Below are 16583 nucleotides of genomic sequence, written 5' to 3' on the forward strand. Positions count from 1 at the left end.
TGAAAATAGGTCACAGGAGTGCAGAATGGACTGCACCCCCGGTATCCATAAAAGTACATAAAACTTCTCCTTTAAGCTTGTCTGTTAAAAAGCTGAACAAAAGTGCAGTCAGATTTGTGCCCGATCAGAGCTCTGCTAGCAGATAGTTGTACAGAGCTTTTTTTAGACTACTGACATTTTTTTCTTTATGTGGCAGTTGTACTAAAAATACATGCATATTTGCATGGCTTCTCTCACAAATGTTCACCTTGGCTAAGCATACAGTTCACATTTTGCATAACATTTTGTAGGTCTTCCTCCCATTCTATTTAAATTAGCAATTCTTTGCACTGAAAAATAGTTGCCCATAATTTGATCTTATCCACAGCCTTTAATGCTACTTCAAAGCTGGCTTCCTCCTGTCTAGCTTACTGGCATAGTGACACAGATTTTTTTTTTTCTAAATAACAGTACGAGATGTGTAGAAACGTATTGTTTCTTACTGTACCCAAATTGAATAAAACTCTAAAAGGTATTGCGTCATACAATGCCTGTCGGAGAGGAAGAGGGCACATTTACAAAGCATTTAAGCCGCAATCTTGAATGCTGGCTTTACCTTTAATCAAGGTGTTAAAAGGCTGCAAAAAGCTTCAAGTAGTGTTTAAAGCTTGCTGGGAGTCTACTGAAACCCTATAAAAGCTTGCTTGAAGCTACAGATATTCTCGGTTAAGAAAAATATAAAACATGCACAAGTGAACGCCTCCATTTGTAGCAATTAATTAAAAGAATAAAATACAATAAGAATGAACTCGCTAGTTAAAAGTGGTTCAATGCTAGTCCTAGCACTAAGGAAGCTTTCAGAGCTCCAAGCAAACTGCTAAAAATAAAGCTGAATGATTTGTCTGTAAAATATGGCTATATGAGAAATTCTAGTTGGCCTGGCACAGACCAGGAACACGTATAAAACAATCGTTTTGACTTCACTTAGATATTCTTTGCACGCTTGTTCAGGGTCAGTGACCTAAATGAGTTGGTATTAAAACTACTTTAATACTAAAAATAAATTTTTAGTATTAAAATTAAAGACAGCCGGGTAACTGTTATTTATGGAGGGTAGGGCCTTTATTTATTATCTCTCAGTACAGGATTACTTTAACTGGGCTAAGACAGGATAGCGCTATTGGATGGGTTAGCATAGAGAATAATAAAGCCTGCATCATTCCTCTAAAGTGAGAAAATAAAGCACATCCTGCTTCCAATTAACAAAGGGGGCAGAAGCCCCTTTGGTAATAAGTAGTGATATGCTTTATTGTCTATGCCAGTTCTGCACCAGACACAGCATGGAGAGCTGGAGCTGCATGCTCTGGTTCCCTCTTTCTTTAAAACTACGACGATCACCTGGTAATTGGGTTCAGAACCCGCATCATGTTCGATTTCACTGTAAAATAGAAATTGGCGAACGTAGCACAAATGTATTATTTATTGCAGGTACTCTTATTGCACCAACAATTTTACACAGCACTTTACATATATTGTATGCTCACTTCAGTCCCTGCCCTCAAGCGGCTTACAATCCCTAACTCGCATTCATAAATACACATACCAGGGCCAAGCTAGAAAGGAGAATAGAATAGACCTGAAACGGCTATTGGTAACAGTATACCAGTAATGGCAACTGAAAGTTAAGCATGTCTTTCACCTAAAGTTGTAAATTATATCTGTAGCATGCTTTGCTATGGCAAAATAAGTCTGTCATTGGGGGAGGTTTACTCAAACGGTTGACACAGAATCTGGTGCAGCTATGCACAGTAGCCAATCAGCTTCTTATTTTATCTTGTTCAGTTAAGCTTTGACAATAAAACCTGGAAGCCGATTGGTTACTATGCCCAGCTGCACCATATTCTGGGTGCACAAGCGTTAGAATTGTACATCTCCCCCGTTAATTTGTACTGATTATGGAGAATGCTTTTGGTAATTCCCTTTATTCACTTCAGATCTAAGACCTTGAATATGACCTGGTCATCATTACAAGGTGTTGCAGTGCATATTTTGGCACCACTGGGGACCATTATAAAATGAACAGTCAAAAAGCAATTTGTCATTAATTATATAATTTCTAGTATTAATGTGATCCCATTGGAAGTATTTTTTTTTTTTAAATTGAAGATCATAATGGGTGTATCTTAAGGCAAACATTTTTTATATAGTGTTGAGCAGAGTGTGGAAGGTTTCCCAGCCTTTTCTGTTCTGTGACAGCGGTCATCAGGACAAATGGACAAGGTGAACCTCCAACAGGGACACAGGCAGTAATAACAACCTGTTCTAACCCTTCCCTACTCTTTCCAAACCTAAAACAAAATGTGGCTATAGATACACTTTAAACTGAACCTTTTAGACTGTTTTTACTACAGGACATGCGCTAATATTGACTTTTGTTGTTTCTCTTGTAGTTCAGTGGGGTCTGCCCACTGTGTCCGCTGCTGGGGTAATCGGAATGCTAAGTGCTGTAGTTTCAAGCATCATTGAGTCTATTGGAGATTACTATGCTTGTGCCCGCCTTTCGTGTGCCCCACCCCCTCCTATCCATGCCATTAATAGGTAGGTTGGTTGTTTCTTAGAATGTATGAAAATATGAGTGTCTCTTTATATTGCATGAACGTAGGAAGAAAACGTCTTTATCTTTTCACATTTATTAATTTTAGCCTTGGTGTTCCTCCACACTTGCCCAGATATCTGGTAGAGAACTTGGTTTTTCCCTTTCTAAGGTCTGGGCTACAGCGTATCCCAGCCCTCCTATGGATTGCTAACATTACATGACCAGAAGGCCACAGTCTTAGCTAGAAGAGTGGGTTGCCTTACCAGTTCGACATTCGTTAAATACTGATATGCTTTTTTCTTGTACACATTTCAGTGAATGGTCAAATTTTAACTGACAGTGTAAATTCATCTTGTACAATATTTTCCATGCAGATTTATTTTACTAATATGTTCTTTTGTCTATACAGGGGGATTTTCATTGAAGGCCTCTCTTGTGTCTTGGATGGGGTCTTTGGCACTGGCAATGGATCCACTTCATCCAGCCCTAATATAGGAGTTTTGGGGATAACCAAGGTAAGTCATAATTTAGAAAGAACAGATTTGACATTATGGGTGTGGGTGGCCCTGTAGGCTCTCATTTGTTTGTTGCACATGTGAGGTCTACAGTACATCATCTTGGCCAGGGCCTACTTGTACTCCTGCAGAGATCTGGGATTTGTCAGCAGATATAAGTCAGGCTATATGCAGTAGGACTTGGTTTTTATAAACCTTAGCTCATACAGCTTTGACACTTTAGGCTGAAGTGGAGGTGGCCTGGCCCCCAGTATGAGGACTCCTAGTCATGCCATCTTTGTAATCTGCTGACTATATTCCAGACTGGATAATAATGGTTAGCTAAGAGCATGGCACCTCCCTACACCCCTTCAGCCTATTAAAATATACAGTTAGGTCCATATATATTTGGACACAGGCACAATTTTAGTTTTTTTCGGGTGTGTACCAAAACATATTAAGCTATAGTTATATAATGGATACGGCTGAAAGTGCACACTCTCAGGTATAATTTGAGGGTATGTACATCCAAACCGGAGGAAAGGGTTAGGAATTACAGCTCTTAAGAATAATGTATCAAAGGGAGAACCTGTGCTAAATATGAAAAGTTATAAAAAATATTATGTGTACCAGATTGATTAACGTAAAGCAGCTAAACACTGGACCTATAGAAATCCAACACAATATAAACCAAATAATGTAGTGCTAATAAACAAAGAAAAATGTGTTATGAGTGCCACATAAATCATAAATGAACGTGCTGTAAAACAACATAAGTGATAAAGTCCACAGAAAAGTGAGTCCCGGAATGGATAATAAATGGAGAGCTGTGATCCACAGATGGAATCATAATAGATGGTGAGGCAGGAGGGAAGACACCCGTGAGAGGTAATGAAAGATGGCTGCTTACCAGAATATATGGGCCCCCAAATTAATGGACAGGCCACAAAGGCCTTGGTAGGAAATCAGCATTCAATCTTGCCTCCACATACACAGGGATAAGGGCATGGATCCATAGACCAATAATCAACCTTGACTCCAAATGTAAGAAGGTGAAGCGGTGGACTCATATGCAGCTCCAACAGTGTGTGGTATCATAAACATGGGAAGGAAGATTAAGGAAGACCATAGCGCAGTGGTTCTTAACCTGGGTTCGATCGAACCCCAGGGGTTCGGTGGGTCAGTCTCGAGGGTTCAGCACACCTTCCGCTAGTACCACTTCGCTGTCAGGGACTATTTCTCCAGTTTCGGGCATGTCCTCCCGCTCCGCTCACACTCGCAGCTCTCTCTGCCCCTTTGCTCACTCTCACTGCTGGCTGTGCAGCTCGGCTCCTGGCCGAATCCAATCCAGCCAGAGCCGGCGTCGCCCACTGTGGAGTGGTGGGGGGGGGGGGGGGGGTTTGGAGACAGGCCAGAAGTGCGGTGCGGAGAGGGACTGTCTGGGGGAGGGACTAACCCGTGCAGCAGCCGCCCAGCGCAGCGCGGGAGAGAACCACCAGGCCAGGCAGTCGCAGCAGCAGGTGAGAGGCCAGAGAGCCAGTGGTGACAGTGGTGCTGCAGCCTGCAGGAGGAAAACCTAGCCCGGAGGAAAACCTAGCCTGTGATCGGGAGTCGGGACACAGGTGAAAAAAAGGTTGGACTAGAGTAGTACTGGCTGTACTAGTCTAGTGACTGACTGTGTGAGAACACTGAGAAGACTATGTAAAGGGGATCTATTTTATGGGGAACCTGGCCTGCTGTAAGGGGGGGAGATCTAAATGGGGGATGGGACCTCACCTCACCCTGGCCTGCTGTAAGGGGGGATCTATATGGGGGACATGATCCCCCATATAGATCCCCCCTTACAGTAGGCCAGGATGAGATGAGGTCCCCCATATAGATCCCCCCCTACAGCAGGCCAGGGGTGAGGTTAGGTCACTCTGGGGTCCCCCATATAGATCCCCCCTTACAGCAGGCCAGGGTGAGGTTAGGTCACTCTGGGGTCCCCCATATAGATCACCCCCTACAGCAGGCCAGGGTCCGGACCTCACCCTGTCCTGCTGTAAGGGGGGAGATCTATATGGGGGACGGGACCTCACCCTGGCCTGCTGTAAGGGGGATCTATATGGGGGACCTGGGATCCATATGGGGGACCTCACCCTGGCCTGCTGTAAGGGAGGATCTATATGGGGGACCAGGTCCCCCATATAGATCCCCCCTTACAGCAGGCCCGGGTGAGGTGAGGTCCCATCCCCCATATAGATCCCCCCCCCTTACAGCAGGCCAGGGTGAGGTGAGGTCCCGTCCCCCATATAGATCCCCCCTTACAGCAGGCCAGGGTGAGGTGACATGAGACATGATAATGACATGAGAGTGGCACTTGCCAAGATAAAGCCACGCATTTCTGAACTGGTCTCTGAAAGACAACAGCAGAAGTCACACTAATTTGCAGTAAATATTCATTATGTTTTTGTGTGAAAATCATGTTTTAATGGTTTTGTTCTTTGTTCTTAATGGTTTTGTTCATTTTGTGCACCTATGTATAAATATATACCTAAAATAATATATACCTATGTTTTGAATTTGAAAAAATCATATTTTATTTTTCCAATTAAGAAGGGTTCGGTGAAGGCGAATATGAAACTGGTGGGGTTCAGTACCTCCAACAAGGTTAAGAACCACTGCCATAGCGTAATCCAGTTTAGTGTAACAAAGCATTTAATAAAATTGCACTTACATTTGGGTAGACAAATACAGGCGAAAACATTAAAACCACGGCGTCCCGCTGAAGTACAAAGCAAGCCAGCGCTCCGAGGGACGTGGTCAGCGTGGTGTCCGGTACCGCCCTACCGGTTTCGTCATGTGTGATGTCGTCCGGGGCGTGGTGAATATGTTTCAGATGGATCTAACTGGCCACAATGCTGTTTCATTATACAGTATTGCTGACAGATTCCCAGATCATTTGTCCAGGGGGCAAAAATAAAATAAACCGCTTCCTAATAGTTCATATTTTATTCTCCAGGGTGTCTGCTTTTATAAAATATATAATTTTTAGGGGTTTAAAGTAGTACTATAGGCAAAACTTTTTTTTTTCCATTTTGGATAGAGCAAAGGAGGGTTATAACCCCTGTCAGATGTTTTTTTGCCATCTTTGTCCCATTGTGGAGATTTCCCGTTACTTCCTGTCCCATAGCCGAACAGGAAGTGAAAGTAAATCCCTGCAAATTAAGTGAATTCCTTGGGGACCCCCAGGTCACCAGAACTAATGCCCCTATTGAATTTCCCCTCTATTACTTTTCTGGGGACAACCCAAAATTTGGGATTTTCTTTTACTTTAACTTTTAATGATAATGGTAAACAGGACAAATAGAGATGGTGAATCTCCTTAATGGGGGCACAGACAGTAAAATAAACTGACAGGTGCTCTAATCCCTCTTCACTCTATCCAAAACCAAAAAAAAACAATTGCCTTTAGTTTTACTTTAAACTAATCTTCAGGCCTAAAATAAGTTTTTAAATCTGTACCAAAAATGCAAAACTGGCTCTGGCAGCAAAAGAGCTAAATACTCCCCCCCCCCTTTCTGTGGTTGCAGGAAATAAATTCTCACCGTGTATGGCTGCACTTACTCTGAAAACTGAGTGTCATGGCTGTACATTTCATTTAATGTTATTTCTAACATAAATATTTTATGTAAATGACAAAAATGAAGCCTCAGTAAAAAAAAAATGACCAGATCACGTTCTACTTTTCATATGCTGCTGTTCAGATTGCATTAGAAGCAGCAGTTATATAAAGCTAGCTTCCTCCCAAATGTTAAATATAATTTGATGGCCTGCCCTATATTCACAGCTTTTCGGGTGGCTGCAGATTCTGGGCATCGAAATTGGAACAGATGGCAGGTGCTGAACTTCCATCGCTCATTTTATGTATTTTTTTTTTTACTAATAATGGCCCCATCTACTGACAGCACAAAGAATTGCTGCTGCAAAATCAGGCACAGCAGATGCCACCTGTAAATATATGCAGCTTTAGATACAAGGGACATATGCTGTAGTTTGTAGCTTTGTTGTAAATTTTTAATAGAAAGTGCATGTGATGTTTGTAGTTTGAGCAGTCATTCTTTGTTGTTCCCAGGTTGCCAGTCGCAGGGTCATCCAGTATGGTGCTGCCTTCATGCTTCTGCTGGGCATGATTGGAAAGTTCAGTGCCCTGTTTGCCTCTCTGCCAGATCCTGTCCTTGGAGCTCTGTTTTGTACCTTGTTTGGTAAGTCACTAGATTATTGTGTAATACAAAGGTCTATAAAGTGCTATCATTCAATATCAGCTTGTTGTAGATTATAATTGAAAACATGAAATTGATGTTTGGTTGCTATGAACTATTGCTTTTTGGTAGGTTATTAAAGTTGATCTCCATGCAAATCACAAATATCTCTCAGCTTCCCCTTAAGGCGCCATTCACACGTGTATGACTCCAAAGTTGCGCCAACCTTAGAGTGCAACTTTGAAGCATCTTTGGATGGGTGCAATTTGGATGCGACTTTGGCTTTGACCAGTGATAATGGACAACTGTTGCACAACTGTTGCATTGTGTAAACATTCAGGTAAGACTTTAATGCAACTTTTGAGGGTTAACATGGACGTCTTTGGCCCTCAAGTTGCACGAAAGTCAGACCAAAGTAGTGCATGAACTACTTTGAAGTTGCTGCAACTTTAAGTCGCTCATATATGAATGGTTATCATTGGAAAACATGGGGAACGACTTGTCATGCAACTTTGATGTCCAAAGTTGCATGACAAGTCGCACAAGTTTGACTAGAGCCTAAGAAAGTATAATTTGTTTTCTCCTTACATGGCCCCTTGATTGTTTTTGTTTCATCATAAGGTTGAAAACGTTTTCCCATGTTCGCCAGCCAGTAACAGTGGTTGGCTGGGCACCCCATGTGGCATCCCTTGCACACAGGTGTGCCCAGCCATACCACAATTCACATAACCCATCTGGCTGCCTGCATGGCATGTGTGGGCTTTGGGAGTAGTTGTACAATTGAATGACAGGTTAGAGAGACTGGGGGGGGGGGGGGGGTAATGTTTGAATGAGATGGGCGGTGCTTGGTGTGGAGATGCAGAGCAGATCAAGCGACCTTCCTCCTACAGGCAGTACTGACATGACGACATCAGCGCTCCTTGTTCTTAAAACAGTGGGATGGTGAAGTGGCCGGTCACCTTGCTTACAGGTAGCAGGTAGTGGTGACTGGTCTTTTAGGAAGGATGTCGGGGTCTCTTTAGTGGCACTTATATAAAGATTGCATAGTACTGGAATTGAGCAGAATAGTAACAAGCATTAAAGTCTACAAGGTAAGAACTGTTCTGCATTGATTTTTCTTTGTGCTCTGAAATCTACTTCAAATACTCCCAACATGGCTTTCTCATTACTGGCTCTGATTACGGTCTTCATGGCTTGGTCGCCTGCTGTTTCAATTAACATAATTGTGTTTCTACAGGTATGATCACGGCAGTGGGCCTTTCCAATCTTCAGTTTGTGGATCTGAACTCTTCCCGGAATCTCTTTGTCCTTGGCTTTTCAATATTTTTTGGGCTGATGCTGCCAAGTTATTTGAAGCAGAACCCATTGGTCACAGGTTTGTACAAAGCCCATTTTTTTTTTTTTTTTTACATGGCCTTTAACTATTCAGTAAACAACATACTGTATATAGCCTTACCATCTTAGGCTAGGTTCACACTGTGTTGGTTTCACTGCAGACACGTTGGCACAGGCACAGCAGGCCCATTCATTTAAATGGGCTGCTATACCTACAGAAAATGCAGGGAAAAGGTACTCAGAACCTTTTCCATATTCACAGCCGCAGGAAAATCGCACAGTGCTATGCAGTTTCCAGGATTGGAAAACATGCTTTGGTTTCCAATGTGCGGGGTTGCCATCAAGAATTAACAGCAACCCCACGTGTTGGCCAACAGCAGCTAGTTTTTGATGCAGGTGCGATTACGTGCTTTCCTGCACCCGCATGTAGTGGGAACCTAGCCTTACATGGATTTTTAAATTGAAATGTGAATCTGACCAGAGATGCCACCAAATTATACAGCAGGTGGTGCTGTTGGCAAAGCCTTGCGTTTTATCTTGGGTACCAAGGAAAACCTGGAAGGGATTTGCATGATACTACCCTGGAAGGTGCAGTTGATTGGTAAAACTTTAAAGGTCATCTGTCTGTCAGTTGAAAACAAACAATAATGTAAAATTTACAACAAATTCCCTGAAAATGTTGTGACACCTTTTTTTTTATTTATTCATTTTTTTTAGGCATTGCAGAGATTGATCAAGTATTAAATGTCCTGCTTACAACAGCCATGTTTGTGGGAGGTTGCACAGCTTTCATTTTAGACAACACTATTCCCGGTGAGTATATTCTGAGAGAAGAACAATTAAAAGTAATGTGACCTAAAGAGAACATTTCTCAATCTGTCTTTAAGTGGAAAAATAAAGACCTGCAAGGGCTGATTCAGGACAGAAAATCAAAAGCATTGGCAGGTTCCCCAACACTCAGTTTTACTAGATAGAGAGCCTGTTGATGGGAGCAATGCACAGTAGTAAAGCACAATTCTAATACTTACCAGTATCACCCATCACTCTTGCAGAGCTAGGATCTTAATCTTTAGCATCTAACACTTCCAGATAATGCGTGCCGTGGCTGAAGCAGTAAAGTACAGAGCTGCAGGGATGCGTCATCCACATAGCATGGGAGATGATTTGCAGCAATCTGATGCCATACCTGAAAGTGTTGGTCGCTGAAGATCATAGTAGTAACTGTAGTTCTGCAAAAGAGAAGTTGGTAAATAATTTGTCTGTAATTTGCTATTGTGCTTTTTTTTTTTTTTTTTTTTACATCTGTTACTAAAATTGTGGTAAAGGCAGCAGATATCTTTATTAACATTTGAAAATATCCATGAAAGTTACACTAGACTGAGCCTATACATTCCAGAAGGTTTCTTATAAGAATGAGGACGAGAATCATTTGGCAGCTTTAGAGCTATTCTACAAAATATTAAACTATAACCAGCACATGGGAGGGCAAGATGGAGATATTATGGTCAGGAATGTGCAATCCATGCCCCTCATGTGAGTTAATATACATATCATACAAGCCCTATGATCTGACACACTATGTTGTTCAGAAAATAAATCTTCTGGCTGACAGCTGAATGGGGCTTGGTATGGAGCTCTGCGCTGGAATCTGTCACATTTATGGTAACTTCCCAACACAGATCTCCCCCACTGAGCACTGGACTATCTCTGATCAGATCAGAGCTGGTCCTAATTACTACCAGTTTCCTAATCTATTGCCTTTTGGTAATTCTTTAAGAATCTGGCTCTGCTTTGGAGACATGTTCTTAAAGGATAAGTTCACCTTTGGGAACATGTTACATGTTCCACCCATTTTTTGGAGTGCAACATGTAACATGTCCCCACTCCTGCAGAGGGTTGACGATCCAAGCCCTCTGTGTGACAGAAGTACAGAGAGAGGTTCCCCGTACCAGCTGTCACTTATTGAAAAGGGCATGGCAATGCGACGCTCAGCCCATGCAGCCGTGTCATTTATTCACAGAGTTCTGTGAATGAATCAACTACAAGTACTGACAGCCTTTGTGGATGTCGTCTTGTAGTTCTTAATAAACTACCACGGCACTCTCAGGCGTTGTGGTAGTTTATTGATTCTTCCTGTCATTGTGGAATTACCTGTCCATATGATGTATAAACAGACAGCTTACACTGCACATGTTTTTACCTGCAAAATCTTCTTTTCTTTTTTTTTTTAAAGGTGAACGTATCCTTCAAAGCATCAATAAACTCACATCTTTATGAAATAAGTTAAATGCGCTATTTTTTTAAATAAATAGAATGTACCTTCTTTCTCTCTTTTAAATGCAAGTTTTTTTCTGATATTCTTACACTTCTTGTTCTAGGGTGGCTACATTCGATCCCCATGCTTCCCCTTGTGTATGTGAATGTAACCACCCTTTTCTGCTCACCCCTGAGATCCATAGGGATTGTAGTACACATAGAGAGGAGCATGTGACTAGAAATAATGGCATTGCTTGCTCCCCACTAGTAGCAGTGAGGTGCGTCAGGATAGGGAGCATGCATGGGACAAAAATGAAGCCTGAAAACAACAGTAAGAGACTTAAAAAAAAAAAAAAAAAACAGAAGTATGCTTGATTTTTTTAGAACAGTTGATGTAAAAATAAATTTGAGTTTAGTGTCACTTTAAAGTGGAGGTAGTTAGACCTACCTGAATTTGTCTCCCCTGTCGGTAATGTTACAGAAACTGGCACAAATGCTTGCCTGAATAAGGCGCAGGTATTTCTAATGGTAGGACCATACTGCTATATTGTATTCCCCACACTTGTCTCTCTCAGAAATGAATGAGCTGACTGTTACAGATCACTGAGCAGACGCCGCCCCAGAGTAATTGGAAAGAGTTTAATTTTAAAGTTGTTTGTTGATGAGTCCCTTGTATAACCAGATCATTTTGTTCATCTAGGTACACCAGAAGAAAGGGGTATCAAGAAGTGGAAGCGTGGGTTGGGTAAAGGAGGAGCTGCTATTGAAGGAATGGAGTCATATGACTTTCCTATTGGTATGAACTTTCTGCGCAAATACAAGTGTTTCAGTTACCTTCCTATTAGTCCCACATTTGCGGGATATCATTGGAAGGCTCTACGGAAGAACAGCAAAAGTCGGACAGGAGAGGAGGAATCTGAGCCTACAGTATAGCACCAGCCTCTCTATTGAAACTCCCGTCTTGTAATACGTCTTTGCTAACTCTTGCCAGGTTTACTCAGCCTCGAATCAGACGTTTTGTTAAGTATTTTCTGTAGATTTACATAGAATGTTTCCAGGGCTGAGACACAGGATGTACTGTGGGTTTATTCACTCACCCTTGTCATCTCCTTGTTAATATTGTGCCTCTAATGCAGTGTTGCCCCTTCCCCTCCTCCTTTTTACTACAGCTACTACAAGCAATATGTGTCCTGCCTGATTCCCATGATCTGCTCTGTCACAACTTCTTGCTCTTGGAAACTGCATGGCTGGCTCTTCCCACACAATAGCAATGGACTCAGCACTGACTGATTAAACGGGTACAGTGCCTACTAGCAGGCACATTCTGGTTGTCACCCTCTGTCTCAGCTCTGTAGTACGTGATTCTTTTGGCCCTTGGTTTCCACCAACCCTCTTGAGAGTTCAAGTGTACAGTGGTGTCTTTGTAGCCCATCGGCTTTTCTCCTGTTCTTTCCATTCTGTAGTTGCACAAGGAGATTGAAGCTGGAGGGGAGGGGGACTGGTTTGTGTGGGGGCCAGTATATCCACTAGGTGGTGCTCACTTCTGACCATCAGCCATAACCATGGAGATGATTTCTGAAGTACATGTACATTTATTTATGTTGTTGTTTGCACAGCCATTATCCCTAACATAAGATTTTAATGGTTTACCGATGCAACAGATTCTTTACATGTAATATTTATTTTTTGTTTTCATTGGTATTTATTGGATATCCCTTTTGCCTTAATGATGTTTTACTGATACATAGCATGGATCATCAGCTTAGAAGACCAACTTGTATTCCCTTCCGCATTTTTTTCTCCAACATCTAGGCACACTTCCAATCCTTTACAATCTATAGATATTATACAGTATTTAACACGCATCTCTGGCAAATAAGAGGCCTCAGGTCAAACTGTATTATAGCCACAAGAAAAAAAATATATGTGCATCCTGTACAGACTGAAGGTAGAAGGTAAGGTACTAGTGGTCTACTCTCTGTGGAGGCAGCCATTTTGTTTTATAAACCAGTACTCAACCCAGTACTTCACTAGAAGCCAGTGCCAATAACAACATAGAACCTGGGCTCCATCTAGTAAATTGAGCTAACGCCACAATTTATGTCTATGGATGCCAAATTAAATCACCCCCTTTATAAATTCCTCAAATCACCCAGTGATTTTTTTCTTACCTTGCTTCCAGGCCTCTAACCGTCAAATGCATGTGTAAGAATTTAAAGTGGTTCTAAAGCTTAGACATTTTTACCCTAATGCATTCCCTGCATTCGGGTAAAAAAATACCCCAGTGTTTATATCGCTCCCCTTTATACTTACCTGTCTCCATCCAGCGCTGTGGCCATCTGCAGCGGCTCTCTCCTCGCCCTCTGCTCACAGCTGCTGTCATTTAAATCCAATGAGCAGAGGCATGGCTAAATTGTAGTGCATGGCTAAATTACAAACACTACTCAATATTTAAACAATATTGGGTTCACTATTTATTGGTTGCAGCTATTCCAAATTTCAACAATTAGGAGCTTTGTAAATTTTTGCTCACCACTTCTCAGTGTTTAAACATAGCAGCGCATAAGTATCCTTACACAGATAAGTTGCGCTGTGTGTTGCAATATCAAGCCCGCAGGTGTGTGCTCATTGGACGTGGCTTCCTGTGGTGGCACACCGGTAGGAGGAGGGGGCTGGGGGTGTCAGTGGTGGACCCCAGAAGAGGAGGGGGCCTGGGGTGTCAGTGGTGGACCCCAGAAGAGGAGGGGGCCTGGGGTGTGAGTGGTGGACCCCAGAAGAGGAGGGGACCTGGGGCGTCAGTGGTGGACCCTAGAAGAGGAGGGGGCCTGGGGGGTCAGTGGTGGACCCCAGAAAAGGAGGGGGCCTGGGGGGTCAGTGGTGGACCCCAGAAGAGGAGGGGGCTGGGGGTGTCAGTGGGGGACCCCAGAAGAGGAGGGGGCCTGGGGTGTGAGTGGTGGACCCCAGAAGAGGAGGGGGCCTGGGGTGTGAGTGGTGGACCCCAGAAGAGGAGGGGGCCTGGGGTGTGAGTGGTGGACCCTAGAAGAGGAGGGGGCCTGGGGGGTCAGTGGTGGACCCCAGAAGAGGAGGATCGGGACTGCTCTATGCAAAATCATTGGATAGAGCAGTTAAGTATAACATGTTTATTTTTTATTAAAAACAATTACCTTTACAAATGCTTTACAGAAACACTGTCCTTAGAAACAAATACTGCAGGTATAAAATGCAGATACCCCACACATATCTATTAGCCGATGGAGCTGCCTAACTGGCCATTTGGAATGTGCGAAAGGGGCGAAAGCTTGGGAGCCATCAGGAATTATTGGAGATTTGCCTGTTAGAATGGCTTGTCTTTTAGCCTTAAGCCTCAAATGATGAAGGCTACTGCAGGAATGTGTAGACACATCTACATAATGCATTTTCTATCTGCAGCAGTTTTTTTGCTATGACAGATTTTACTTATGTTTTAACATTAGTGAAGTTAAAGGATAATTTCAATTTTTGGAAAAAAAAATATATGCACTTTTTTTGCAGGTAAAAAAAATGTGCATCTATTTTTTTTTGCGAGCCTGTAATGCATTGCACCAGTGAGCAGCAGATTGCTGGTGCCATGCAGGTCTCCAGTAGATCTGCCAGTGTATCTGCTTCCCCATACATCCCATACTGCCAAGCAGAAACAAGACAGGAAGCATGAATGAACTACCATGGTGCTGCACAGCATCGTGGTAGTTCAGTGAAAACTACAAGCTGACAGCCACAAAGGCTTCCACACCTTGTAGTTTTCAATGCACATAGCCCTGCCAGTCAGTGATGCGGCTAGCAGGGAGGTAGAAGAACCCCACTATCTGTCACAGTGGGGATCAAGGAGGTGCAGGGGCCTGTCCATTCGTTACATGTTACACCCTAAATATAACTTATCCTTTAAAGTTCTCCTTTAAGTAAACTACAGTATTACATTCAAATGAGCCCAGTGAGAGAAAGCTCAGCTTAAGTGATTCAGTTAGTTTTCTCTGCTCTTCTGCTGCATGGGCTGTTATTATGCTGTTTAAGCTTGATATTGGCAGCAGAAAGTGTTGGATAGACAGCTAATCAGTACTTCTTTTACAAGTAATAGGGGAAACATTCATATTTATGCCGCTTTTCCACTGCATGGAACCGAACGGTTCGGCTCGCTTTTGTGCTTTTCGACTGCTGGTACCGCATGGTACGGTGTCGGAACGGTTTGGTACGGTACGGTACGGCGGCGCTTTTCCACTGCATGGAACCGAACGGTACGGCTCTCAAAAACAGTACCACCTCGATTGTGGTTCCAAGAGGTACCATACCCGGTACCATATCCCACAATCCTTTGCATGCAGTCACTACTAGCCACTGATTGGTCAGATAATCGTTGTTATCCCACCCACTTAACTTTAGTACTACTTTAGTGGAAAAGCAAACCGTACCGTACCGAACCGTTCCAACACCGTACCATGCAGTACCAGCAGTGGAAAAGCAAACCGGGCCGAGTGGAGCCGAGCCGGTACTTGCAGTGGAAAAGTGCCATTAGTGGTTCCAGGAGCCCAAATTCCTGTAGACTGTAGTAGGGTAGCATTAGTATTATTCATACAAGTAAGCCACAAGTGCAGCAGTATTTCGAAATTCTGGACAACCAATTAGGAGTCACCTTTCCACGCCCTCATGCTGCCTCTTGTTGTGTAACTATAGGAGCTCCAAAATCCTTATTCTTTGGTAGGGTTAGGCAAACCATAACAAATTATAGTCAACACAAAATGGCTTCATTCACTATGAGTGCAGAGGCACTAGAGGTCCACATTAAAGGCAAAGATGTTCTACTGCTAGAGGCATCTACCCTGGTGTATGGGACATGTATTGTAAGAGAAGTAAAACGGAGTATGCTTCACATTAAAAGGTTAGACACAGGACTGCAATGTGACATTACTACGTGCAAAAAATAATTGTATTTTCAAAATAATGCTCCCAAATTTAATAGCTGTACATATATGTATCAGTGTGTTGTCTATTTTTATAAATAGTGTACATCAGAGATTCTCTAATCTCTAGGCCTCATTTATGGAGACTGGAGGGAATGGTGTTCATCACACAAGCAGCCATTCACTTTCTTCTTCTAATAGGTTGTAATGGCAGAAATCTATCTACCACAGGTAACATAGACCCCGTTCTGTCCGTTTTCATAAATGAAATCCGGTTTTGCTCAGAAAGACACCTATGGGTGTGTTTATACAAAACTTGCTGAGCTGCTTATCCCTTGCATATACATCTGTGAATGGGGGCAATATTGACTGTTACTAGGTTATGTTCTCTCCAGGTCAAATGTTCTTCATTCATACAGAATAAAATACTGTTAGTTAGTTAGTTACTGTGATCAGCAGCTCCATCTTGTGGCCATAATATGGTATAATATACCAGAACAGCCTTTCTCAACCTTTTCAACACGGAGGAATACATTTCTGGTCTCGGGGAACCCCTGCTAAAAATGAAAAATCTACAACTCATGATACATTAATGTGACAGTCAGGGGGAAGAATGCTCCTTACTCTGGTCATCAATGGGAGGAATTCCCCCCCTTACACAGAGCTAAAAGGAACAATGGTGTCATTGGGAACTTATCTGAGAGGCAGAAATTGCTCATTGCTCGAGGAACCCCTAGCAAACTCAGGAGGA

The 16583-nt window shown here is 42.7% G+C and overlaps 1 protein-coding gene across 1 annotated transcript in view; it reads left to right on the forward strand.

Moving 5' to 3' along the window:
* Window positions 1-12744, forward strand: part of SLC23A2 (solute carrier family 23 member 2) — a 167741-nt gene extending 154997 nt beyond the window's left edge. Inside the window, exons 11-16 of the mRNA XM_082253284.1 lie at window positions 2430-2577; window positions 2985-3090; window positions 7184-7313; window positions 8548-8685; window positions 9363-9458; window positions 11602-12744. Coding sequence (XP_082109410.1) covers window positions 2430-2577; window positions 2985-3090; window positions 7184-7313; window positions 8548-8685; window positions 9363-9458; window positions 11602-11834 — 851 coding nt within the window. The 3' untranslated portion in view covers window positions 11835-12744. The remainder of the gene's footprint in view (window positions 1-2429; window positions 2578-2984; window positions 3091-7183; window positions 7314-8547; window positions 8686-9362; window positions 9459-11601) is intronic.
* Window positions 12745-16583: the final 3839 nt, after the last annotated feature.

This window comes from Pelophylax lessonae (genome assembly GCF_965119305.1).
Source record: "Pelophylax lessonae genome assembly, chromosome: 4".
Classification (NCBI taxonomy): domain Eukaryota; kingdom Metazoa; phylum Chordata; class Amphibia; order Anura; family Ranidae; genus Pelophylax; species Pelophylax lessonae.